At 33.7% G+C, this 25,842-nt stretch overlaps 1 protein-coding gene across 1 annotated transcript; it reads left to right on the top strand.

Annotated features, from left to right (window-relative positions):
• Positions 1-354: 354 nt before the first annotated feature.
• On the top strand, positions 355-25,081 carry LOC149775570 (uncharacterized). The gene is made up of 7 exons (XM_089943286.1): positions 355-504; positions 5,359-5,454; positions 7,085-7,140; positions 11,429-11,485; positions 14,075-14,195; positions 18,354-18,526; positions 19,710-25,081. Exons 1-7 carry the CDS (start codon positions 465-467, stop codon positions 19,761-19,763), a joined length of 597 nt encoding a protein of 198 aa, XP_089799412.1. The 5' UTR covers positions 355-464; the 3' UTR covers positions 19,764-25,081.
• The last annotated feature ends 761 nt before the right edge of the window (positions 25,082-25,842 follow it).

Genomic DNA, 25,842 nt, shown 5'->3' with positions numbered 1-25,842 from the left:
ATTCGTTTTCGCTATTTTAATAGCTGCTAAATATAAATTCAGGCTGATTTTTTTAGCACAAGGGATCAGTCATTTTAGTTAGCAATGTGCTTAGATCATGTGCAATTTCCAAAAGTACAATATCCAAAGAAATGTCATCCACATTACATCAACGCGATGTATATGTATGTCAACGTTCTCTCTACTGTGCATGTTTTAAATGCAAAAAAAATCATCTTACATACGTCAGCCTCTCAAATGTATATAATAGCTGGTGAGCGCCCCCTATGCTGTTGAAGTAAATTCGACGCTTAAGTCAAAACTCATTTCCAATAAGCGTCTTAATCATATAAAAGAAATTAAACAGTGATTAAAGTTCAGAAGCAGATCTATGTATAACATGTCCATCTCAGAATTAACAAATGTTTTTGACGTAATTTACTTAGGTCCTTTAAGTAGCAGACTATAAATAGTATATTTATAATATGGGGTACGAAGTGTTGCTATTTGTTCCCAATATAATAGGTAAAATTAATATTTTGGCCATAACGGAATTATTTTTTGATGTGTTGTCTAATTTCGAGGTTGCGCAATTCGCAGAAAATGTTACAAGTTCCTTGGGTTTGGTTTGCTAGAGATTTGAAAATATATTTTAAAAAATCCTCTATCTTTCTCGCTGCTTGACGGGATTAGGTCAAAACGCCCCACTGCAAGCTCGCCCCCGACAAAAACGCCACCACTTTTCACAACATCGCCTCAAATACCTGCCCCCCCCGCCAACACTTTTCACAAAATCGTCCCCAATTCCAGGCAGTAACATCCCGCGCACTTCATTCTCTGCATTTATTATAACCTAAGAACCTCAGAAACATGGATAAGTAATATTTGAAGATTTTACGAAGGGAAGAGGCTATTGTAGTGATTAAACTATATATTATTTTAATTTTAAAAAAAATAATATAAAAACAAAATACTAGTAGTTTCTTTATGTAGATATTTATTTTGTTAGATTCAATATTAATAAAACAATTGAAGTTATATTTTATTGTTACATTTAATATGAAAAGACTGAATATAAAATGCAACTTTATTTTCTTTTCAAGTCAGTAATGTAAAAGGGAAAAAATTTCATCCTTTTAATGACTTTTTAATTAAATGTAAATCAATGTGCCATACTATTCATGCTTTAAAATGATACTTAATTTAAATTCCTTTAGCATACAACATTTATTGTTTCCACGACTGTTAAATGTTTTTAAGTTTGATTCATGTAAGAAGAAGGCTGCTGGAAAACATGGAACTGCAGGAAAGCACCTTCAAATTTTATAAAGTGTCATACTGCATGCATGATTCAATGGACAACCAGTATTTCTGTGATAATGAAATTTTAAGTTCGATTCATGTAACATGTTGTTCCAAAGCTGCAGAGAAACATGGCTGAAAAAGGATGCCAGAAAACAATTCTAAATCTTATAAAGTGTCATATTTCATGCATGGTTCTGTCAATACTTTTATGATAATCAATGTCCTAAGTTTTATCAGTCAAGAGACATCTTGTTGCTCATATGCCATGAAATGTAGCCAAAAATTAAAGCATTTCTATGCATCATGTAATGAAAATGCTAAATATCTTTACATAATATTATCAACATTTTTCCAATACAGTGAAGTCAAAGCAAAAAACAGTTAACATAATTTCAATTTGGTAAACAGTCTAATTCTAATGAACTAATTAAAAAAGGCAAGAACAAAACTTAATTAAGGTTTAAGTCAAAGCAATTTGAATTACATTAGTAAAAACAATCCATTCTGATAATCCTTAATGATAGATATCAGTTATTGGTGGGTGCATCACCAATAATTAAAGGATGATTAAAAGAGTATATTTCAAACATATATCTATAAATTAACTTAATTGAATAAAAAAGGCAAGAACAAAACATAAAACTAAAACAAAATATATTTAGGATGCATTTTTGACAAGGTGGGATTTTGAAATGGGGCGATCTTGTTAAAAGGGTTGATGTTATAGACAAAGTGTGATTTTGAAATGGAGCAATTGTTTGAAAAGTGGGGGCATTTTTTATTTTTGCATGGGGTGAATTGACATGTATTCTGCTTGACATGTTTCATCTAACCATCAAAAGTTTCCATGTTTTTTGCTGAGGTTTCAGCATAAGATAAGACTTATTTATAATTTGAATAAAGCAACAAATAAACAGTAATAATTAAAATGCAGTGGTACATTTTTATAAATGTAAAAGTTGCTTTTCATATACTTGAATCATTTAGCCAGAACCATAATGGAACTCGGAGAACTTAAAAGCATGTCACAATTTGTGTTTTTTATTCACCAAGTCTTTTGTATGTATGACAGAAAAAGGGCCTTTTGCATCAGTTTTCTCTCATAGTTACAGATACTGGACGAAATAAGTGTCAGACACTCCACATGAAAATAATTGCAAAATGTTAAATGTCATTTTTATTAGGTCAGTGTTTCATATTTATAATCATTGAGTTATCTTGGAACTATTGTTATTACTGGTATTTGCTGTCAAAACTAAATTACTTCAGTAAATGTGAGTACATGTACCAGTAGCTTTAATAGCTAAATTACTTCAGTAAATGTGAGTACCAGTAGCTTCGATAACTAAATTACTTAAGTAAATGTGAGTACCGGTAGCTTCAGTAACTAAATTACTTCAGTAAATGTGATTACCAGTAGCTTCAATAACTAAATTACTTGAGCAAATGTGAGTACTGGTAGCTTCAAAAACTAAATTACTTCAGTAAATGTGAGTACCGGTAGCTTCAATAAGTTATCAGCAGGCTTATAAACTACAACCAGCATTCGAAGGAACGTCTGCCTTCATGTGTACATGACCCAGAGCACTGGGTGCTGACATTCTTTTGTGTGTATCTCGCTTCAGTTGTCAGTGAAGATCAAAAAGGTCATATGGTTCTGTGGAAATGCTGCCTTGGTTTCATATCTTATATAACCAAGTAAAAGTACCGTAATAACTCTGAGTACATTGTCATCATATATCTGTGATAAATCTGCTTAACCTGACAATACCGCATTCAAAACTTTAAAAGCTGTAGAGACTCATGATTTGAAATGTGCCAATCAAGCAGACCTACATCTCTCTCTCTCTCTCTCTCTCACACACACACAAGTTTTTACAGCATATCAATCATTTCATCTCATGACAAATTTAACTGGTGAAAATTCTCTTGAATTAAGGGTGTGGCCATTGTTTAGGTGTTGAAGGGGAAAGGGTGGAGGTAATGATAGTGCACTTGTTTAGACTGAAAATGAATTTTATACAGTAAAGACTTTTAATAATATGCCCTTTTGATATTTGCTGGTTAATCAATCAAGATTTTATGTGCGTGCTGCTTTTGTTGTTATTGAATTGGAGAACCTTTCATTGCCACTAATTATTTTATTTAATATATTGCATGATAAAAGAAATAAAATAAAAATACAAAAGTCTCATAAAGACTAATAAATGCTTGAATAGGATTTGGATTTGATGACTGAATCAATGACAGTAGCCTGATATATATTAAAACATATTTAAAATTAGCCAAGTATTATGGTGCATCACAAAAAAGTTCTTTTTAAAGCGAACATCACTGCATCCATTCAGAATGTTGCACATGCACATCTACATTTCTTCACAGTCCAAATGTTTAATTATTAAATGCATTTTCATATTTTCTTTTGGTGGCTTTCAAATCATCTGCCCCTCATTGAATCTTTGATAATGAGATTGAGGCAAAAATAACTTGGAGCTAAATCAAGGCTATGTGGAGGATGTGGAAAAGATTGGTTGCTTTGCTTGTTCATGAAATCTGTTGAGACAGCAGGTATATGTCAGGTTTGTTCTCATGATATAGACAGGTAATTCAAGTACCATTGCACAAACTGGTGGTTCGGTAGTGCTCTACAGCTATCGGGAAGACCATTGGAGACTTTGGAATGTGCACAAAACTCTTTTGACAGTCCGAATACGTTAAACATATTTTCTCTTTAGTCAAATTTGAAAATGTAAAACCATGTTTCAGCACCTGTGATAATCTCATTCAAATGTCCCTGGTCACTCTTATATATCTTTTGAGTAACTGTTTGACAAATTCAATCCAAGTCTGTTTTTAATTAATCATTCAAATGCAGGATCCATCATGTACAAATCTTTTGGAGTTTCAGACAGCTGATGAATTAATGTATGTGACAATAAAAATATCTTCCACTGTGTATTGGGCATGTGAATAAATGGCCTGCATCACATCAACCACTTCCCTGAGTTTGAAATTGTGGAATCTGACGGAATAACATATATAGACTTTATTCAAGTCATCCTTGATATTAGTCAGAGTGTACCCCAGGAATGCCGGGTTTTTACAGTATGCTTTTTACTCAGCAGCAGAATTCAGCTCTTGCTTAGCTTGTTTACATGCATACTTAAATACATAAGTACATACTAGTCACATATGAGAAAAAAGAAAGAACATTACCCTTTTCCTACTGTCTTAATGAGTTGTAAATGGACATATTAACTTTTAAACAATGAGTGCAGAAAATAAATTATAAGAATGCATCACATCACAGAATTAAAAGTAATGTTATGTCAGGAGAACGCAGCTTTGAATGCTTATTGAATGTCAGTTTTGACACAAAAGAAGAATTTGAGGGCCCCTGAGTGGCTGAGTGGTCTAAAGCGCTGTCCATCACAGATCACTGCCATCTCACTGATGTCTGCGTGGGTTCGAGTCTCAGATTCAGCTAATTTGGGTATGTGAGAAAGCTTGCCAGTAGCTTCTTGTGGGTCGGTGGTTCTTTCCTTGATTTTCCTGGGTTCTTCCTCCACCATTAATACTGGCTGCCATGTATAGCCTATCGTGTGCTGAAAAATGGCGTTAAACCCTACAACAACAACAACAACAACTACAACAGCAAAATTTGACAAACTTTTAATCAATTTGTGAAAAACAAAGCCTGATGAGTCTTTTTCAGAAAAAATGGTGAACTTTTGTAATTGAACTGAAATGGAATCTTATGGTACCTAAACCCTTTTGAAAAATTTGGTGAGTTTTTGGACAGTGATCTTAAAGTTCACTTGTGCAATCATTTAGGACAGGGATGCAAGGTGTTCAGATTAATTCTCTGGAGCATATCATAGGTGTGTGAATGTTGCCAAAGGGTAAGACCTTACAGATTATAGCTCCAGATATATATATATATATATATATATATATATATATATATGCATGAAACATTGATATCTCAGATTGACATGGAGCCTGGGAGTTATGATGGGGTTGTTAGGGAAAACATCAATTATTCTGCTAAATTACTTTATTGCTTTCTTTCAGGGTATATCCGGCTCCTTTTGTTGATTGTCAGCTTAATATACTACAGTAATCCATTATGGTTCTTATCCTTCTATGGAATATCTGTGCTATTTGATGGTAAGATTTCATCCAGTTGCTCTTCACTTTCTTTTTCAAATACATTACCCAATCATAAGAGAACTATGTAGTAGTAGTAGATGCTACAATATGAGACAATGTTACCTGTAGGAAAGGCCTGATGATGTTCTGTACAGGTAAAATCAGTAAAGCGTCACATATACAAGTATGATGTAGATGCTAAGACAGTATAATAAAGAAAATGTACCCTGTTTATATCCAGGTCCTGCAGAAATTATACCGCAATATTAAATGAGGTTTTTTGTCGTGAACAAAACATGTACTTATTAAAATGGTTATGGCAAAGTGTGTGGATGCCATCTCAACCCATGTAAGTATGTTGCAAAGGTGCCAAAGTGCGTGAAGTCGGCAAAGTGACAACAATGACAAAAAACTTTGTTGTCAATGATGGGAAGAACAGAAAAGTTGGAAATTTATAGATGGAGTATATTTCCCTTCAAAGTTGAAACTCCTCCAACTAGTTTTGTGGTATGGATTTTGCAAGGCCTTTATGCAGAGCATGCTACTTGGTTAAAGGTAAAAGTCACTGCAACATAAGGCCACAGACAGGATTTGTGGGCCCTAGGAGAAATTCTCAAGTTAAGGGTCCCCAAAATTTTGTCTTAGTTTTCCTACCCTGTCCACATCTTGCTGCAACAGAACATAACTTACTGCAGTCAAACTTGGGGGATGGCTTTCACTTGATGCAGGGAAGGAATCTGTTGATTTTGGGGTCAAGAGGTCAAAGGTTAAGATCACTTTGACCAAAAGAATAGGAAAAGCTTCCACACAATAATATTGGTGCGACAGCACAGACCTGGACCAAACTTTGTGTATGTCTTGCAATTTGGGTAAAGAAGAAGCCTATTGACTTGGGGGGTAAAATGACTATGTAACATTGACTAGAAGAGAAAATGGTTTTTGAAAAACAATTCAGTTATCTACATTGGGCAGGCTTATAGTGTCATTCACAGTATTCTTGTTAGATTTGCACAGATTATTTTGTTGCCAGAATGAGTAATATTGTTAGCTTCAGACTATTATACAGGTATTCTACATTTCTCTGAAATGATAGTTCAGATTTAAATTCCATAAATATGATGCAAATGTGATAATGTTATTACAGTTACAGTAGTATTTTTGTTGCTTTGTACAGAGAAGACATTGTTTAGGAAGTCAGTTAAGTGTACAGTCTAATAAAATGAAAGGTTTGTGAATGTTTATTCATTAAGCCCATGTACTTCATTCAAAATACAAATGTGATATGGTGTATAACAAAATGTTGTTAGAGAATTCTGGATTAACTCATGCCCTTCCATATTTGTTGGTCAAATTAGAAGGCAGTTCTGGTTTATAGATTTATGATGTTCATCCACCCATCTGTCTGGCTGTCTGGTATCAGTTCTAAGGTTAGAGTTGATGTTTAGGTCATTTTCACAGACATATTTAGTCCAACATTAATTTGTAAACGTTGTATATTATGATATTGCCTTGTATCCAAGATGCATGAGAATTCAGTGATACTACAATGTTGTGACTTACAAATTTATTTCCCTTTGTGAATATTTATATCAGTCATGATGTTTTGAGGCTGAATGTCATGATTTCAAAGTCTATATTTAAATTTCAGGTTTTGATGGTTTTCTTGCAAGAAAGCTTAATCAGACTTCTGCATTTGGAGCATGGGTAAGTACATGTCTATCTTCAAAATCCATCCAAATTTTAGCACTTCTGGCCATTTAAGCCAAGGGAGTTGATGGCATGATCCTTCATCCATCATGCAGTGTGCCCATCAACAATTGCTATTTTAAACCACAAGACCAAGTTTGACCAAATTTGGCACAGTACATCCTGACATGAAGTTCTTTTGAACTGTACAAATGATATTGATCTTTTGATCTCCCATCAGATATAGCCGACACTACTAAAAATAGCTAAAACCCTTTAAATGGCTTCAAAAAGACTGCTGAACACAATTTCATGAAACAGAAAGCATCTGGCAGGAAGAACTTTTAATATATTTAATATACTGTTACTGAAATCACAGTCTTTAAAATAACTACATCTCTAAAACCATTGAATAGAACATGACCAAACTTGACAGAATGCAGACCTTTAAAATTTGTACAAGTTATGTCAATCCAGCATTAGCTGTGGCTGTTAAATACTAAAAATAAAAAACTGTACATGAATTCTCAAAACAATTCAGCAGAATCTGACAAAATATGACTGTTAGCATCCTGGTAAAATTTTTACAAAGGATACCAATCTGCTATCAATTATGGAAACTTTACTAGAAACAGAAATATCTTTCATTGACTTCTTCAAAAGAATTGCTCTGCAGAATTTGAACAAAATTGGCTTTCGTTGCATGGCATATAGTGCTTTCAGGTCCACAGATGTTTACCTCCATTGATAACGAAGTTAACCCAGTATTTAACCGACACAGAGAAACATTAATTATGTATTATTTCGTTACAAAATGAAAGTTACTGTCAGGTACAAATGAACTTTATTTTGTACCGGGTCAAGTTCCAAATACAATTATGCGTAACATACAATAATGGAGAAAAAACTAACAAATACAAATTAAATATGAATAATACTTGAAACAACATCCTCTCCAGAATTGTTAAACAGAATTTATCAAACTTTAGTTAAATGTTTGATAATAAAAATATTATTGCAACTGCAGTAAAAAATTTAAGAACTCGAGTTCAGATAAAATTTGCACAGATACAACTATATAATGATGTGATGGTGATTACTAGAACGATTTCATGGTATGTAATTAGCAAAATATCTGTCAGTGTAAAACCTAACGAATTGGTTTTCATCATTCTCATTCAAAAGGGCTTGCAACGGGGAATTTAGCAGCAGCAAGAAATTCAGGTGCACAGATTTTAAAATCTTTTCATGAAATGCATTTGTGTTACATTTCTTTTTCTTTTATCATCTTAATTTGTGGACTTAGCATTTTCAATCTGCATTTCCATCATATTGCAGTCATAATATAATTTGCATTCGTTCTGAATTCAGTTTGTGTTTCATTGATAAAATTACCAGTTTCAGGGTCCATAGTTCATTGAGTGTGTGTGTAAGTGTGTTATTTGGATTAAGAGACAGCTTTAACAATTTTTTAATCATATCACTATGATGTCTGCAGTGTGGCAGTTTATAGTGAAGTCTAGCACTGGGGCATCATGTCACAGACAGTGAGCATGATGTCCCACCCAGTCACATTATCCTGACACCAGGCTGACCAGTTCTAACACTAACCTCTTAATGCTGAGAGCCTGGCAAGGCAGCTGCTAGTATCATTTTTATAAGTCTTTGGTATGACTTGGCCGGGGTTTCAACCCATGATCTCCTGCAATCGAGGCAATCACTCTAACCACTTAGACCACAGAAGCAGTCATTCAGTTTGAAGAGGAATAGAAGAATAAGATGCCAATAAGACAAAGACACTCAACTTTCTATTATCAGACTTCAGTATCAAGATTTCATTCTCAAATTGTTTAAGAAACTGGGACCAAGAAGGAAAGTGAAATATCTGTTTGTTGAAACATTTCATCTTGCATCATTTGGGGAAATGAAAATAAGTCATCTGAATAAAATATTGCATATGTATGACTCTTGAGGGTCAAGGGGATTAGCAGGGGTGCAACGTAGACTTCATTGATGCAGTCATTTATCTACTTGTTGTGTATTAAACAAGAGTTACTTAAAATAGTTATTACATATTTAATATTAATTTTTTTTCAGGCAAACTATTCATTAGTATACAGCAATGACTATGAAAATCTGAAACTTAAGTGTATATAGTCAGAGTATGTTTACTCACCATTTGATTTGGATGTATCCATAATAGTAAATTCCATCATAATTCTGCACATAGTACCACAATTTCTCAAAGTTTTCTGCTTGATCCATTCAAATCCAGATACATGTCCTTAATTTCTTGCTAATACACTCAGACTAACTTAAGAAACATTTATATACACTTTGTGTGTCTAAAGGGTCTGATTTCAGACATTGAGAGTTTCTTAAAGAACTGTATTTAGGTTTGAAAAATACTTTTAATTTAATAGAAAAATCATTCAGGAGGTCATAGGTTGACCTCTTAATGAACTTTACAGTAACACTTAAACACTTAAACCTGGATTCAATAAGGGAGTGATTAATTTGATTTCATGGGTAAAGAATGATATGTACAGCGGCAAGAAAAAACACGAATCATTATCTAAAAGAGAGTGGAAAAAATAAATGCAATATTAATCAGAAAAAAAATTTTATAACTAGTTTTTGCACCACTGCAGATGGAAAACGGAGTGGTATGCTTGATTATAATAGCAAATCCCTCCAACCCTATAACTTAAATTTTTTTCCAGTCAGTGATCCACAGCAGTACAAGCTATATGCATGTAACTTTAAAATTACGGTGGGTTGTATATATGAGTGATTCAGAGCATCTGCCTGCATTTTAGACTAAAAAATAATAAAGGAATTATGGGGTGGGTATGTAGCATTGTTAAAACCGCCCCTTAGAATTCAGGGTATAAATTTGTTTCAGCACATCTTTATGATAATTGACTGAGCAGTGTTATGTATATTTAATTTATTTTGTGTTCCTGACATTTGTTGTCCTTGATGGTTTTGCTTACTTGATTTTTATCATGATTCTAAGAAGTAAACAAATTATTTACCTGAACATAAGTTTAAGATCTGACCTTGTTTATGAGTTCATGAATCTTTCCATTAGAATTGATTAGGTTTTCAGAACATTTTGCTGCTTCCCAGGCCAGGTGTCAGTTTGTATATAAACAGAGGTTCTGTAAACAAAGTCTTCATTCCTATATTAAAGTCAGTCTTTGGAATCATTTTTAGTTTTGTTCAGATATAATTTGAGAGGAAGTATTTATTTAAATTATTCATTGGAATTACAAGATGTTCATTGCCTTTTTGGACTAAAAACCTTCTTGGTATTATTGAGAACTCATTCAAAAACATTTAGGTGAGAAAGTTTTAAACTGCTGCATTATTTGCTGGCTGACTGAGCAGACATTTGTTGCCCATTGTTTACACTGGATTTAGCAACATTTGTTCACAGGATGCATTGGAGACCAACAAAAAGAAAACTTAATGGCTTTATTTTTGATGGTTCAATAGGAATTGATTAGCTTTTCTTTTTTATGGAGCTAAGGTCTTTTCAAATGTAAACAAGAAGAAATTTTTTCCTTCATGAATAGAACACATCTTGCCAAATTATTAAATCAAACTCTTTTTTTATTTTGACACTAAAGCTTTTGTGAATAAGTGAAATTATTGTAAAATTTTGGGAGCCATGCAGCAATAATACTAGATGTGATTTCATGCTGTAATGAAGCATGTCTTAATGGAGTTTCACTGTACATGGTTTCATTTGACTTATCATGACATGATAAATGAAACATAAATCCCATCAAGAAATCAAAATCCTATTAAAATTCTCAGTGGAAATCAATCAGTGAATTCAAAGGTATAGTTTTCTGAAAGAAAAAATGATCTTTGCTATTTGTACTGATTACTCCTAGCAAACCACATAAACCCAGATTCTGTAGTGCATCATGCAACAGCAGATCTGGGTCTGTGCAGTTTATAGTTGGATTTGCCTTATGAGTGAGTAAAGACAGTATTTACAAGATTATGACTACATGTACAATCTAACTTGCGTTCAAATGGCCACTTTTTAGACATGGCAAAGTGGTCTCATAAAGCAGGTGGCTGCTTAATTTAGGTTCATATCTACATTTTGGTCCATTGGTTCCCATGAAAAGTGGTTATTTCAGAGATGGCTTAAACGACAATGTCAGACCCCCCCCCATCAAGCAGGTTTGACTTTGTTATGAAGACCAATCTTAGCTTTATAACATAATCTAGCTTTGCAAATTAAAAGGGCATACAGCTGATAATACTTTCATCTATTTTCTTTCAGTTTGATGTTGTGATAGATCTCATAAGTCGTGGAGCTCTCTGGTGTCTCTTGTCTAAGGTAAGGAACTAATGGACATAAATAGTCAATGCATGAGGATACATTTTGTATAAAATTTGACTAATTTCTTTCATTAGTCAAGCTAAAGATTAAAATTATAATTGAGTTTTGTGACTGGTATGAAATGAAAAAATGTAAGATTCTCCTTCAAATCAGTCAGTTCTCCTTCAAATCAGCCAATCATAAGCAAGCTTCCAAGGTAACATCACTTGTTATTGGCTGAAATCAAATCTTCAGATTTTGTAGGATTTCATGGCTAGCTGTAAAGGAAATCTGGACTGCCTCATGATATCATGATGTGTTTGCCCCCCTTGTTTAAGGCCGCTGATGATATTCATGTTTGTCCACCTTGTTTAAGGCCACTACTCTTGATAGTCATAACATGTTTGTCACCCTTGTTTAAGGCCACTACTCTTGATAGTCATAACATGTTTGTCCCCCTTGTTTAAGGCCACTACTCTTGATAGTCATAACATGTTTGTCACCCTTGTTTAAGGCCACTACTCTTGATAGTCATAACATGTTTGTCCCTCTTGTTTAAGGCCACTACTCTTGATAGTCATAACATGTTTGTCCCCCTTATTTAAGGCCACTACTCTTGATAGTCATAACGTGTTTGTCCCCCTTATTTAAGGCCACTACTCTTGATAGTCATAACATGTTTGTCCCTCTTGTTTAAGGTCACTACTCTTGATAGTCATAACATGTTTGTCCCCCTTATTTAAGGCCACTACTGTTGATAGTCATAACGTGTTTGTCCCCCTTATTTAAGGCCACTACTCTTGATAGTCATAACATGTTTGTCCCTCTTGTTTAAGGTCACTACTCTTGATAGTCATGACATGTTTGTCCCTCTTGTTTAAGGTCACTACTCTTGATAGTCATGACATGTTTGTCCCTCTTGTTTAAGGTCACTACTTTTGATAGTCATAACATGTTTGTCCCCCTTATTTAAGGCCACTACTCTTGATAGTCATAACATGTTTGTCCCTCTTGTTTAAGGCCACTACTCTTGATAGTCATGACATGTTTGTCCCTCTTGTTTAAGGTCACTACTCTTGATAGTCATGACATGTTTGTCCCTCTTGTTTAAGGTCACTACTTTTGATAGTCATAACATGTTTGTCCCCCTTATTTAAGGCCACTACTCTTGATAGTCATAACATGTTTGTCCCTTTTGTTTAAGGCCACTACTCTTGATAGTCATGACATGTTTGTCCCCCTTGTTTAAGGTCACTACTCTTGATAGTCATGACATGTTTGTCCCTGTTGTTTAAGGCCATACCTAATGATATTCATGATGCATTTGCCCACTTGTATAATGCCACTCATGAAATTCATGTGTTTGCCCCCCCCCCATGTATAAAGCTGCTCTTTGTGATATTTATGTTTCTCTGCCATGTGTAAGGTCTCTCAGGATATTCATGTTTGTCCCCATCATTTAAGACCACTCATGATATTCATGTTTGTCTCCATCATTTAAGACCACTCATGATATTCATGACATATTTGCCCCTTATATTTAAAGTCCCAATGCATCCATTTATCATAAATTTCACTGTTTATCCAGTGTAACTAATGTTGGGATGGAAGGTAAAGATTTGTTACAAAAGCTATTTGACATAAACCATTCTTTGAAATAATAGATGATAGATTCAGATATTCAGTTTTGAATTAAGAGGTGCCACGCCTTAATTCTGTCACTTGTAATTCTGTTCTTTTTTGGGAATGCTCCAAAAGTATTGATGTGGTACATTCAACAAATTCCATTAGTGACTAATCTAATAACAACCGCATTTGCACATGGCACACAAAATGTTTCAAGAGGGAATGAAGAGAGGAAGACCCACTTTTTTAAGTGGTTCTGAGAAGTAGAAGTGTGTATCAGATGAAAATAAGACTTGGGTGAATATTTGTGATCTTCTGGGATGCTGGAATACTTTGAAGAGCTAACTTGTGGTGACGACAATCTGACATTGCGTGGTGTTTAAGAGCTAACTTGTGGTGAAGACAAAGCCACCTGTTGCAGATTTCCATATTAGTTGGTAAGGATATGATATGTACTTGTAAAAAATAAGGTACATCGGTTATGCCTTTAGCGAAAAAATACTTGTAAATGTTAGCATGAGTACTGCATCATATCAAATGCAAAATAAGAATAGTATATCACCAACCATATCCCACATAGCATGGTGCAGGCTTTTTATGTTTACAATGGTGACATAATCAGATTTTGATGATATTATCTGGCTTTAATGGAACACAACGATGTGTAGGACCAATATTGTATAAGATTCAGTATTATTCAGATGATTTGGCATATATAACTCTTTGCATGTAACAGTGGCATGGGGATTTAAGGCCACTCCTGATATTCTCATGCGTTGGTGGTTCTCTCTGGGGTTTTCCCGTGTTCTTCCTCCACCATTAATACTGGCCGCCATGCATAGCCTATCGTGTGCTGAAAAATAACGTTAAACCCAACATATTTGCACACAACCAAAAATGTTACTTTTATGCATTCTCATTTCTACATTGTGGAATAGACTCATGTTGAAGTTTTGTAGTTTATTTAGGTTATCTTTTCAGTGGGGCTACTTTGTTATTGTGGTGGAATGGTTGACTTTTGTTGCCACTCACTGTCGAGGTCCAGACTGGAAAATACCAGATGAGGATTTCCCAACAATCTGCAAAATGGTCATGGCTAAAGGTAAAAACTAACAGTGATCATTTATTTATCAGTTTCAAAAAAGTGTTATCTCCCCTTTTCTGGGAGCTCTTCATAGTCAAGACATATGCATAGCACAAGAGACACAGCTTATGGGTAGGACTGACTGTAGCACTTAACTGATCATAACACTGTGACTCATGGATGTTTAATCCCATGCTATTTGTCCTGCTCTCCAATCTGGGATATTGTTGTTTCTCAGTACTATAAATTGCTCTGACAGAGTTTATTTCAGGTTTTGAACAAAGGGTTACAGATGCTTTCTATCACACAGGAACAGTAAATTAAATATTCTGATAAACTGTCTCTGCATAAATCAAAAATGAGTTCCGCCTCAAAGATTATTTAAGATTTTTTTGTATCCATAAACATAGGTGAGCTTTGACTAAACTTTGAGTATCTTCTCATAAACTGAGAATTATAAGTGGGTGATAGTGAAAGAAAAGAATCAATAAAACTGAAAGATATTATTTCATATGTGACAGCTATAACAACTGAAATGAATAATACCATATTCTTTTAGTGTATCATGTTTTTAAATTTAATAAAAAATTCACTCCTGTAACATTAAACCATCCATGAATAAATACATTCATTTGTTTATTTCTGATAATAAGAAAACAATAAATATGTTAGCTAATTTTGTTTATGAAGTATTTACAAAAGAATGGTTGTTTAAAAAATGAATAAAATATAGATAAGTTTACCAAGTCTGTAACACTTTAGGGAGACCTTTCTTTTTCGATGTATAATCTCTACACTTGCTTCCCAGCACTGATCTTTCCAGAGTGTTCAAATTCAAATAAATATTATGTTAAAAATATACAAAATAAGTAGGAACTTAGTTTATAAAAATTGTGAGTAGAGTCCTTTTTAGGAGAGAAATTTTTATCACCATAGAAATGCTATCTTTAATGAAAACAAAAATTTTTCTGAAATGTTGCAGTAAAGTTGCAATGAATTGGATAGTTACTGGCTTCATTCTAACATAAATGATTTTAAAAACAAGGAAAATCAAAATGTCTGACAGTAAAAAATCAAGAGTTTTGTTTGTTTTATTCAACGTTTGGTTTCAAAAAGACTGTTTCCAAAATACTAATCTATAAATTGTTAATTAAGTTAACATGATACAACTGAAAAGTTTGCTTCCTTGCTCTGGATAATTCAAGAGTATTAGAATTTTCCATTACTCACAGCACATGACTATCTTATTCATCAGTGACTTCTACTGAGCATGTGACTTACAATGGTCACATGATACAAGGAGACTGGCATGGGTGAGGTTGAAAGAATTCTTAAGAATAGTAAACCCCCCATATGTAATAGATTCATTCAGGTGAGAATAGCCATATAGGACATAGCAAAAGATAAAAATATTGTGTTCCTACTGGTCAACAAAGTATGAACCACAGTATTACTGAACAATGCTGATTATGTTTTAAAATAGAACTGTTGGTTAACAACATAGACACATTTCATAAACTAATGAGAGACCCTACAACATCAGTAAAAAAAGAACTGATTAACATCTTTAAACAATGGAAGAAAGACCAAATTATGTACAACTGTCTCTACCCCACTGGTGAAAATGTCCCAAAGCTGTTAGGGTTATCTAAAATTCACAAAAACCACTCTGACCCATTGAATCCATGTCAGGCGGTGTACTGTATGCTTTGGCCAAATATCTAACTTCTGTCATAGGGTCTCTAGTGGGCAAAATGGAACACCATATTATCAACAAGTGTACACTTGTCCCAAAGATCACAGACCTAGAGGTACCAACATGTAGGAAACTGGTCTCTTATGATGAATCAGAACTATTCACCAGTATTCCAGTAGACAAAGCTATGAGTGTGACAAGAGAAAAATTAGAGGCAGACAATACTCTGAAATCTAGATGTGACCACACTATTAATGAAAAAATCTGTACATTATTGAGACTGTTTGGACAGCTCATATTTATCTATAATGGGCAGTTTTACCAACAGAAAAAGGGAGTATCGGCAGAGTCCCTAGCCTCACCAATAGTTGCCAGTTTATACATGGAGTGTTTTGAGTAAAAGGCCTTGGAATCAGCCAAGAACACACTATTTATGTAGTCCAGATATGTGGATGATACTTTGACTGAACTACATGAGTACCACGTACAGGAGTTCTCCAATCATCTCAATACCATTGACTCACATATTCAGTTCACTTTAGAACAAGGAGAACGAGGCCAACTACCTTTGACACATACATATAAATGATGATTGTTTAACCAAAGTCACTGTGTATAGAAAACCAACCTACGCTGACCAGTACCTTAACTTTTTTTCCTTCCATCATCTGAAAAACAAGAGATCATGGATGAGATCTTTACTGCACTCATTAAAAACACCAAACAAAACCTGGTCCAGTAGTGGCCCAAATGAAACCAACATCTGTATGCCATACATCCATGGTGCATCAGAAATCTAGCTAGAGTATTCAGACAGTATGGGATTAATATACATCACAAATCATACAATTTTTTAAAAGAACAACTTACACATGTGAAGGACAAAACAGATCTTTTTTTTAAAATATGGTGCGGCTTATTTTATCAGATGTAGTGAATGTGAGAATGACTATGTTGGTGAAATAGGCAGGGTGTTAGAAACAAGGACCAAAGAACACATCATTAGAGATTCATCTCTAATGCATTAACATTGCTACAATATGGGACATTCCATCATCCCCAATCAGACCAAGGTATATTCCGAATTCCCCAATAGGACCAAGGTATATTCCATTGTCCCCAATCATACCAATGTATATTCCATTGTCCCCAACCAGACCAAGGTATATTCCATCGTCCCAAATCAGACCAAGGTATATTCTATCATCCCCAATCAGACCAAGGTATATTCCATCGTCGCCAATCAGACCAAGGTATATTCCATCGTCCCCAATCAGACCAAGGTATATTCCATCCTCCCCAATCAGACCAAGGTATATTCCATCCTCCCCAATCAGACCAAGGTATATTCCATTGTCCCCAATCAGACCAAGGTATATTCCATCCTCCCCAATCAGACCAAGGTATATTCCATCCTCCCCAATCAGACCAAGGTATATTCCATTGTCCCCAATCAGACCAAGGTATATTCCATTGTCCACAATCATACCAATGTATATTCCATTGTCCCCAATAAGACCAAGGTATATTCCATCTTTCTCAATCAGACCAAGGTATATTCCATCCTCCCCATTATAAGTCCGGTAATCAACAGTAGGGCGTGTGATATTGGCAAAAGTTTTGAACTCTAAGATATCTAAGATATTTATATCCTGAGTAAGGGAATTTATTAACAATCAAGTTAACAAGAAACATTCATGCAGCAGACTGATGGTCATTTTAACTGATTTTCTGGCAAATATATATTGTTGTGAGTGTGTGTGTGTGAGAGAGAGATTGAGAGGGTAGGAGAAGTGGTTGCAGTAAGCAAGGGCTTGTCAGAGTTACATCAAAGTAATTTATTATTGAAAATTTAGTAATCAGTAAATTAATTTTGTTGAAATCATTTCTAAACTCATGTTTTCTTTTCACTATTTTTTATTGCAATGTGTACAGAAAAAACACAAGGGTAAAATAAACACCAATTGTGGCCGAACTCATAATACACCACTACAGCTTCCTTTGTCTTAAATTCCTGAGTTACCATATATTTTTACTTATAGGTCAAGTGCAACTGTAAATTGCACAGATCCAGACCTAAAGTTGCATAATGCACTTGCAGATCTGGGTCGGCAAAAATCTTTGAAGAGTAATCAGTAGAATGAACAACATAGACCTTGATCTGCAAGCTCATTTTATTATGGCAGATCAGGGTTTATGTAGTTTGTAGTAGGACTGAACATATATGCATGTACAGATAGTAGATATACAATAAATTTCAATTTTTGTATGTGTAATTTATGTGCAATAGAAAAAGAACTTTTCTTTAAATTTCATAATCATGCTATATTATGTGACACAAACATAATTACAGACAGAAGGTTAGGCAAGCATCAAAACATATCAGATTGGTGATGTTTTTCGCCAGACATTGCACTAAAATTTCTGTTGATGCTTTCTGTGGTTCTGTTGATTGTAATACATACTTGGCTTTCCTTCAGGATTTAAGACCCCATTGGGTTTGGCAGCCATGGCAGGGATATTTGTCCTTCCTGTGTGGCTTTATTGCCTTCAGACTGGTTTTCTATCCATGTATTTTGGAATACCAGACTGGGCCCAGTGGCTGGGGCTTTTGCTTCTCGCATCAGGAAGGATCCTGGCTTTAACTGCAGAGGTAAGATGTGATGGGTTTTGTTCCTCATAAGGGAAGCAATACTTTAGGTACAACATTGTTATAACTTTTCAGACAGCATTGTTCCCTTGGGAGTCTATTATTTGCATGATGGGACTTTATGTTTAATGGAAACATTCGTCTTGAGGGTTATTGTAAATCCTGTAAAAATTAAAGCTAAATGTTGTTGTTTTTGTGCTCAATTTGGTATGAATTACACATTCTTACTAATTTTGGTTCAGATTTTGTAATTTATCAGTTTGGGTGTTAACGTTTTATGAACACAAATTAACTGTACAAACATGAAGGTCATACTACTGTCATTCACTCAGTCTATTTCATTGCTAAAATCATCTTGAAAAACATGTGTCAATTAATAGTTAATATTTTGATAAGATAAAGAAAATGAATAATAATAAAGAGAACCAATCTGAATATTCAGCTGAGTGCATTAAATATCTTACATATAGCTGGTACTCCCATTTCAACAGACGTCATACACTCTACAATGACTTGCTGAAATGTTGTTTTGCAGTATGCAGATAATTAAAAGAACCCCTCTGACAAGAGTTGCCATTGTGTTGTGTATTTGTGACAGTGAAAATACAGCACTTCTTAATTCTAATGTTGTCTATGGGGCACCACTGAATATATCACCTTATAATGAGATGACCTTATAATGAAGAATATGGTACATATAATTTTACTACAGTAACCACTTATCATATATACTTGCTTATAAACTGAGTCCACTGCAAACTGCACAGACCCAGACAGCATAATGTGCCAGCAGATCTTGGTCTGGGCTGTTCATTAGGAATAATCACAAGAGACAAACATCATAGACCATGATCTGCAGATACATTATGCTTTGGCAGATTAGGATCTTTGTTGTTTGCATTTTGATTAGACCAGTAAGCAAGTATGGACAGGAATGAGATGGGATCCATGACAAACCTTGCCTTATAACAGGAACTGTATGATAATGAAGGGCATTATAGTGAGGGAATGCATAAGGTCTTACAAAAGTAACACTTCAGATATGCCTTGCCCTTTATACTGCTCTGAATGAGGTTGTTTTATACTCTGTCATAATTAATACTTCTAATTAATCATTAGATTTGGTCAAAAGTCAAACAGATTAATACACAACCAATGCATATAAATCTCTTTTCTTCTGTTTCAGTTGTTCTTCATTCAGCAGCATATGAAACATCTTTTGTTTCAAGTGAAGAAATGAATGAAAATTTCTAAATTGGTAATCTTATGTACTGAAATTCCTAACAGTTTTCTTTTGTTCAAAAATCCCATTTTGGTAGTTTAAATTCCTTATGGCTTTGTGTACATTTATGTCAATCTTGCCACAATAAGTTGAAATTCTTGCCAGTTGTATTTTTCACACATTAATATTTTAAAATTCAATCATTTGGTAATAACTGTGTCAGTCTAATACTGTATGTGTTCATAAGACAGTTGTGTTTTTTGTGTGCAATATATTTAGTAGGTTTCAAATGGTTGGGTCTATTGTATTGTATCATGTTACTAATTCAAATGGGTGGGGTCTGTTGTATTGCTATCATGTTACTAAATTCAAAGGGATGGGGTCTGTTGTATTGCGTTCATGTTACTAAATTTCAGTGGGCGGTGTTTGTTGTATTACTAGCATGTTACTTTATTCAAAGGGGTTGGGTCTGTTGTATAGCTATAATGTTACTAAATTTAAAGGGGTGGGGTCTGTTTTATTTACTATCATGTTACTAAATTCAAAGGCCCTGGGGTGGGGTCTGTTGTATTGCTTTCATGTTACTAAATTTCAGTGGATGGGGTCTGTTTTTTTTACTATCATGTTACTAAATTCAAAGGGGCGGGGTCTGTTTTATTTACTGTCATGTTACTAAATTCAAATGGGTGGGTCTGTTGTATTGCTTTCATGTTACTAAATTTCATTGGGCAAGGTCTTTTGTGTTACTATTATGTTAACTAAATTTAAAGGGTGAGGTCGGTTCTGTTGCTATCATGTTACTAAATTTAAATGGGTGGGGTCTGTTGTATTGCTATCATGTTACTAAATTTAAAGGAGTGGGGTCTGTTGTATAGCTATAATGTTACTAAATTTAAAGGGGTGGGGTCTGTTTTATTTACTATCATGTTACTAAATTCAAAGGGGCGGGGTCTGTTTTATTTACTATCATGTTACTAAATTCAAAGGCCCTGGGGTGGGGTCTGTTGTATTGCTTTCATGTTACTAAATTTCAGTGGATGGGGTCTGTTTTTTTTACTATCATGTTACTAAATTCAAAGGGGCAGGGTCTGTTTTATTTACTGTCATGTTACTAAATTCAAATGGGAGTCTGTTGTATTGCTTTCATGTTACTAAATTTCATTGGGCAAGGTCTGTTGTGTTACTGTTATGTTAACTAAATTTAAAGGGTGAGGTCGGTTCTGTTGCTATCATGTTACTAAATTTAAATGGGTGGGGTCTGTTGTATTGCCATCATGTTACTAAATTTAAATGGGCAAGGTCTGTTGTGTTACTAGTATGTTAACTAAATTTAAAGGGTGAGGTCGGTTCTGTTGCTATCATGTTACTAAATTTAAATGGGTGGGGTCTGTTGTATTGCCATCATGTTACTAAATTTAAATGGGCAAGGTCTGTTGTGTTACTAGTATGTTAACTAAATTTAAAGGGTGAGGTCGGTTCTGTTGCTATCCTGTTACTAAATTTAAATGGGTGGGGTCTGTTGTATTGTATCATGTTACTAAATTTAAATGAGTGGGGTCTGTTGTATTGCTATCATGTTACTAAAATTTAAATGGGTGGGGTCTGTTTTATTTACTATCATGTTACTAAATTCAAATGGGGAAGTGTCTGTTGTGTTACTATCATGTTACTAAATTCAAATGGGGAAGTGTCTGTTGTGTTACTATCATGTTACTAAATTCAATGGGGAAGTGTCTGTTGTGTTACTATCATGTTACTAAATTCAATGGGGAAGTGTCTGTTGTGTTAGTATTATGTTACTAAATTCAATGGGGAAGTGTCTGTTGTGTTACTTTCATGTTACTAATTTCAATGGGGCTGCATTTGTTGTATTATTCTAATGTTACTAAATGCAAATGGGTGGGGTCTGTTGTATTGTTATAATGTTACTAAATTTAAAGTGGTGGGGTCAGTTGTATTACTTTAATCTTACTAAATTTAATGAGTCATGGTCTATTGTATTGTATCATGTTACTAAATTCAGATGGGTGGGGTCTGTTGTATTGTATCATGTTACTAAATTCAGATGGGTGGGGTCTGTTGTATTGTATCATGTTATTCAATTTAAAGGGGCCAAGTCTCTTGTATTGCTATAATGTTACTAAATTTAAAGGGGCCAAATCTCTTGTATTGCTATAATGTTACTAAATTTAAAGGGGTGGAGTCTGTTGTATTGCTATCATGTTACTAAATTTAAAGGGGTGGGGTCTGTTCTATTGCTAAACAATTGCTAAATTGCTAAATGTTACTAAATAACAAGATTTTTCCCTCCTCAAAGCTAAATTTATATCATCTGACACAAATCTGTACTTGAGTCTACATGTATATGATAATTTTCGTTTGTTTTGAAATTTAATTTTATTGGTTTATTTTTTAAATTTGATCATTCCAGTAAATCACATTTCTGCTTTAACTGTGATATCTTTCACTTATAATTGTATTAATATTTTAAAATTTATACATATATTTTTTTAATTTTATTCCATTGCTTGAATACTTTAAATATATCATAATCACAAATTCTGCAACCCTCACAATATTAATTATGATTCACATTTCAGACATCCATAACTTTGCTTCTGGATTATACAATATACAATTATGTAAATGAAACTTTTAAATACAAATATAGCAACATCATTTTGCATGTCTGTGTCATATTTTAAAGCATTATGTTTTTATTGTGGGTTTTATACTTGGCAGTAAGGTAACTGAATTGCATTGCATTTATTTGCCACATGTATCTACTATTTTTGGGGGTTTATACCTGGCTGTAATAGTATGAAATTGAACTGTTGTGCCTTCATTAGTCACTTGTATCTACTGTTTCATGGTTTATGCCTGGCTGTAATAGTATGAAACTGAACTGTTGTGCCTTCATTAGTCATTTGTATCTACTGTTTCAGGGTTTATAACTGGCTGTAATAGTATGAAATTGAACTGTTGTGCCTTCATTAGTCACTTGTATCTACTGTTTCAGGGTTTATACCTGGCTGTAATAGTATGAAACTGAACTGTTGTGCCTTCATTAGTCATGTGTATCTACTGTTTTAGGGTTTATATCTGGCTGTAATAGTATGAAATTGAACTGTTGTGCCTTCATTAGTCACATGTATCTACTGTTTCAGGGTTTATACCTGGCTGTAATAGTATGAAACTAAACTGTTGTGGCTTCATTAGTCACATGTATCTACTGTTTTAGGGTTTATACCTGGCTATAATAGTATGAAACTGAATTGTTGTGCCTTTATTAGTCACTTGTATCTACTGTTTGGGAGTGTTATATACCTGGCTGTAATATTATACAACTGAACCTCATTGCCTTCATTAGTCACTTGTATATACTGTTTTGGGAGTTTTATACCTGGCTGTAATAGTATAAAATTGAACTGCATTGCATTTATGCAGTGGTCACTCAAGATGTTTTATGGTGATGTTAAGGTCACTTTGATGTATGCGGTTGTCCATCAACCATCTTGATTATCCTTAATGTCAAGGTTTTTGACTTGGCTGAATAAAAATCAGACTTGACAAAAACTGGGTCTCTTGTTTTTTATATAAACATTGACATTGTTTGTTTTTTGTAAATTTTGCTTTTATTTATAACGATATATTTAAACAATTGTTACTTTGGTTTGGAAAAGTTTCTTTATTATAAGTTCGTTTGATAATTTTTTCATACATTTGGTGCAATAAAAGTAGCTTAAACTCAACATGTACTTGCATTACTCTTGCCATATCTATGGTTTGCCAGCATTACAATGAGGTTTCACTGTTTATTAATCCAGTTTTCTATATAATTTTTTTCTTGCAAGAGGGGTATTCATAATACATGCCTTTGGTACAATCCCAAGATTTTGTGTGGAAACTCCAAGATTTTGCATGGAAGTCACACGGTTTTGCATGGAAATCCCAAAACATTTTGTGCAAATAATATAAGAAATGAGTAAATATTTCTCATTTCCTCTATAGCAAGGTCAAAACTACTGATGGATCTGAAAATGGAAGTAACATATTGATTTATTCTACATAAAAAAGTTAACATGGAAAATTCCAAAGCAGCTGGTATGTGACAGTCCATTCAAGCAGTGTAAATAAGAATTCTTTGTCGTTGTGGCTTATTGGCTCTAGGCCCTTATTTTTCTACCAAAAACCTTCAGTGTCATTATTTTTTCTTGAATTTAGTACTTAGACTTATAAAATTCTACATCTGTGATAGGTATGCGAGAACCATTGGACTCAGTATGCTTTTCTATGCTATTTTTATTTACCCCAGAGAGCATGGTCATAGCCTGAACGATTCCATTCATGAAAAGTTACGAACAAATCCCCTGAATAACTGTTTAAATGATCAGATGGTGAATTCAATACTGCATGTCTCTCACGTTTGTTGTGGACATTGTGACTATCACTTTCATTTGTTTGCTTTTATGAAAGTTTCATTTGTGACTCAGTAAACTCATAAACATTATTCACTTTATCATCTTACTTTCTTTGGTTCATCCACAAACAAATGTAATAAAATAAAACCTAAAGCATCTACTGCATGATTGTACATGTTTTGCTTACAGAGTAGTTTGTAATACACTATACTATTTTTAGATGCAAATTGTGCAGTATTAATGTGTTTAGTATTAATGTGTTTAGTATTGCAAAATACTTAATGATTCTGACAATGTAAAGTTAATATTAAAAAAATGAGTATTTAATAGTATGCAATAAATTATTAATACACTGACCTGCAAATTATAATAATTTGTGCAGTATTATCTTACAAGCTACAACAGAGCTAATTAATCAGTCTTTCCCTACATTAGATTACTGTGATCACATGTATTTTACCGTTCAAATATGTTTTGTATTTGCACTGGTTTGTGTTTTTAAAAATATAACTTCTGAATATAACTTCTGAATATTGTATATAAAATGTATGTAAACATTTATATTTTATAATAACACAATAATGATCTAAAAGTACTAATTGCCTACCATCATGTAACTACCATATATGTGTGTGTGTGTGTGTGTGTATAAATATATATATATATATATATATATATATATATATATATATATATATATATATATATATATATATATATATATATATGCTTATAAGTCTAGTCCAACTGCAAAAATCATAGACCCTGATCTGTTGTCACATAATGCACCAGCAGATCAGGGTTTATAATTTTGCAGTTAGACTCACATCTGTCCTTGAGTGTATACAGTGACTTAATATTGTATGAATGCTTAATGATCATTTGTCTTATTACAATAAAACACTGTTCTATCCATTTTAGCCTTTCTGTTTCTGATGTAGTTAGTCCCACACAGTATCAATACTTGGTTGAACTGCCATCTAAATATCACAATGTAAAGAATGCCATGGTTAAAGGGTGTTGAAGTACAGAAAACAAAACTTTAATTTACCTTTGTTATATATTTTTTTTTTGTGAATAACACAGCGGAACATAAATGGTAAACCGTTGACTAGGACATCGCGCAGGCTTCAGTAAGAAATCTGCTACTTTAATGCATCATACACACACATCTTGCCTCCCATTATGCTTAAGCATAAAATGAAAAGAAAATTTGTTTGCTATCGAGTGAATAATGGATATATTTGATCTTGTGGTTGAAAAACTGTAGTAATTTTTATGAGTGACTTTGTCATTTGTGAATATACTGAGTTTTTCACAAATGAGATCAAATATATCCATCTTTTACTCACCACAAGTAAATATCCTCTATATCAGTTTATACGGTTCTGCTTGGGAGTTTTACACCATTGCATAACAGTTATTCCTATAAAGAAAGGGGTTTTCCCAGATTTTCCCCACTGATAATAAATGTTACATAAAAAGAATTAAAGAACTGTGTATGTATTAGGGAGAATATAAATCAGTAAACCCCAAGGCAAAAAAATTAAAATAATTTATTGATTCAAAAAGCTTTTTTATTTGATCATTTTGTTATAACTAATCTTCAGGTGTAGAGTTATCTGAAATATAAAATTGCATTCCTTTTTCACTTATACGTGTTATATGATAGAATT

This window comes from Sinohyriopsis cumingii, chromosome 19 (genome assembly GCF_028554795.1).
Source record: "Sinohyriopsis cumingii isolate HCF-2022 chromosome 19, ASM2855479v2, whole genome shotgun sequence".
Lineage (NCBI taxonomy): Eukaryota > Metazoa > Mollusca > Bivalvia > Unionida > Unionidae > Sinohyriopsis > Sinohyriopsis cumingii.
This window is presented reverse-complemented; position numbering and strand designations above follow the sequence as displayed.

Coding starts and splice junctions, on each gene's coding strand:
- LOC149775570 (XM_089943286.1), top strand. CDS start 465: ATGGGGTACGAAGTGTTGCTATTTGTTCCCAATATAATAG. Junction 505..5,358: donor ATTTGTTCCCAATATAATAG/GTAAAATTAATA, acceptor GCTTTCTTTCAG/GGTATATCCGGCTCCTTTTG. Junction 14,196..18,353: donor CAAAATGGTCATGGCTAAAG/GTAAAAACTAAC, acceptor GCTTTCCTTCAG/GATTTAAGACCCCATTGGGT.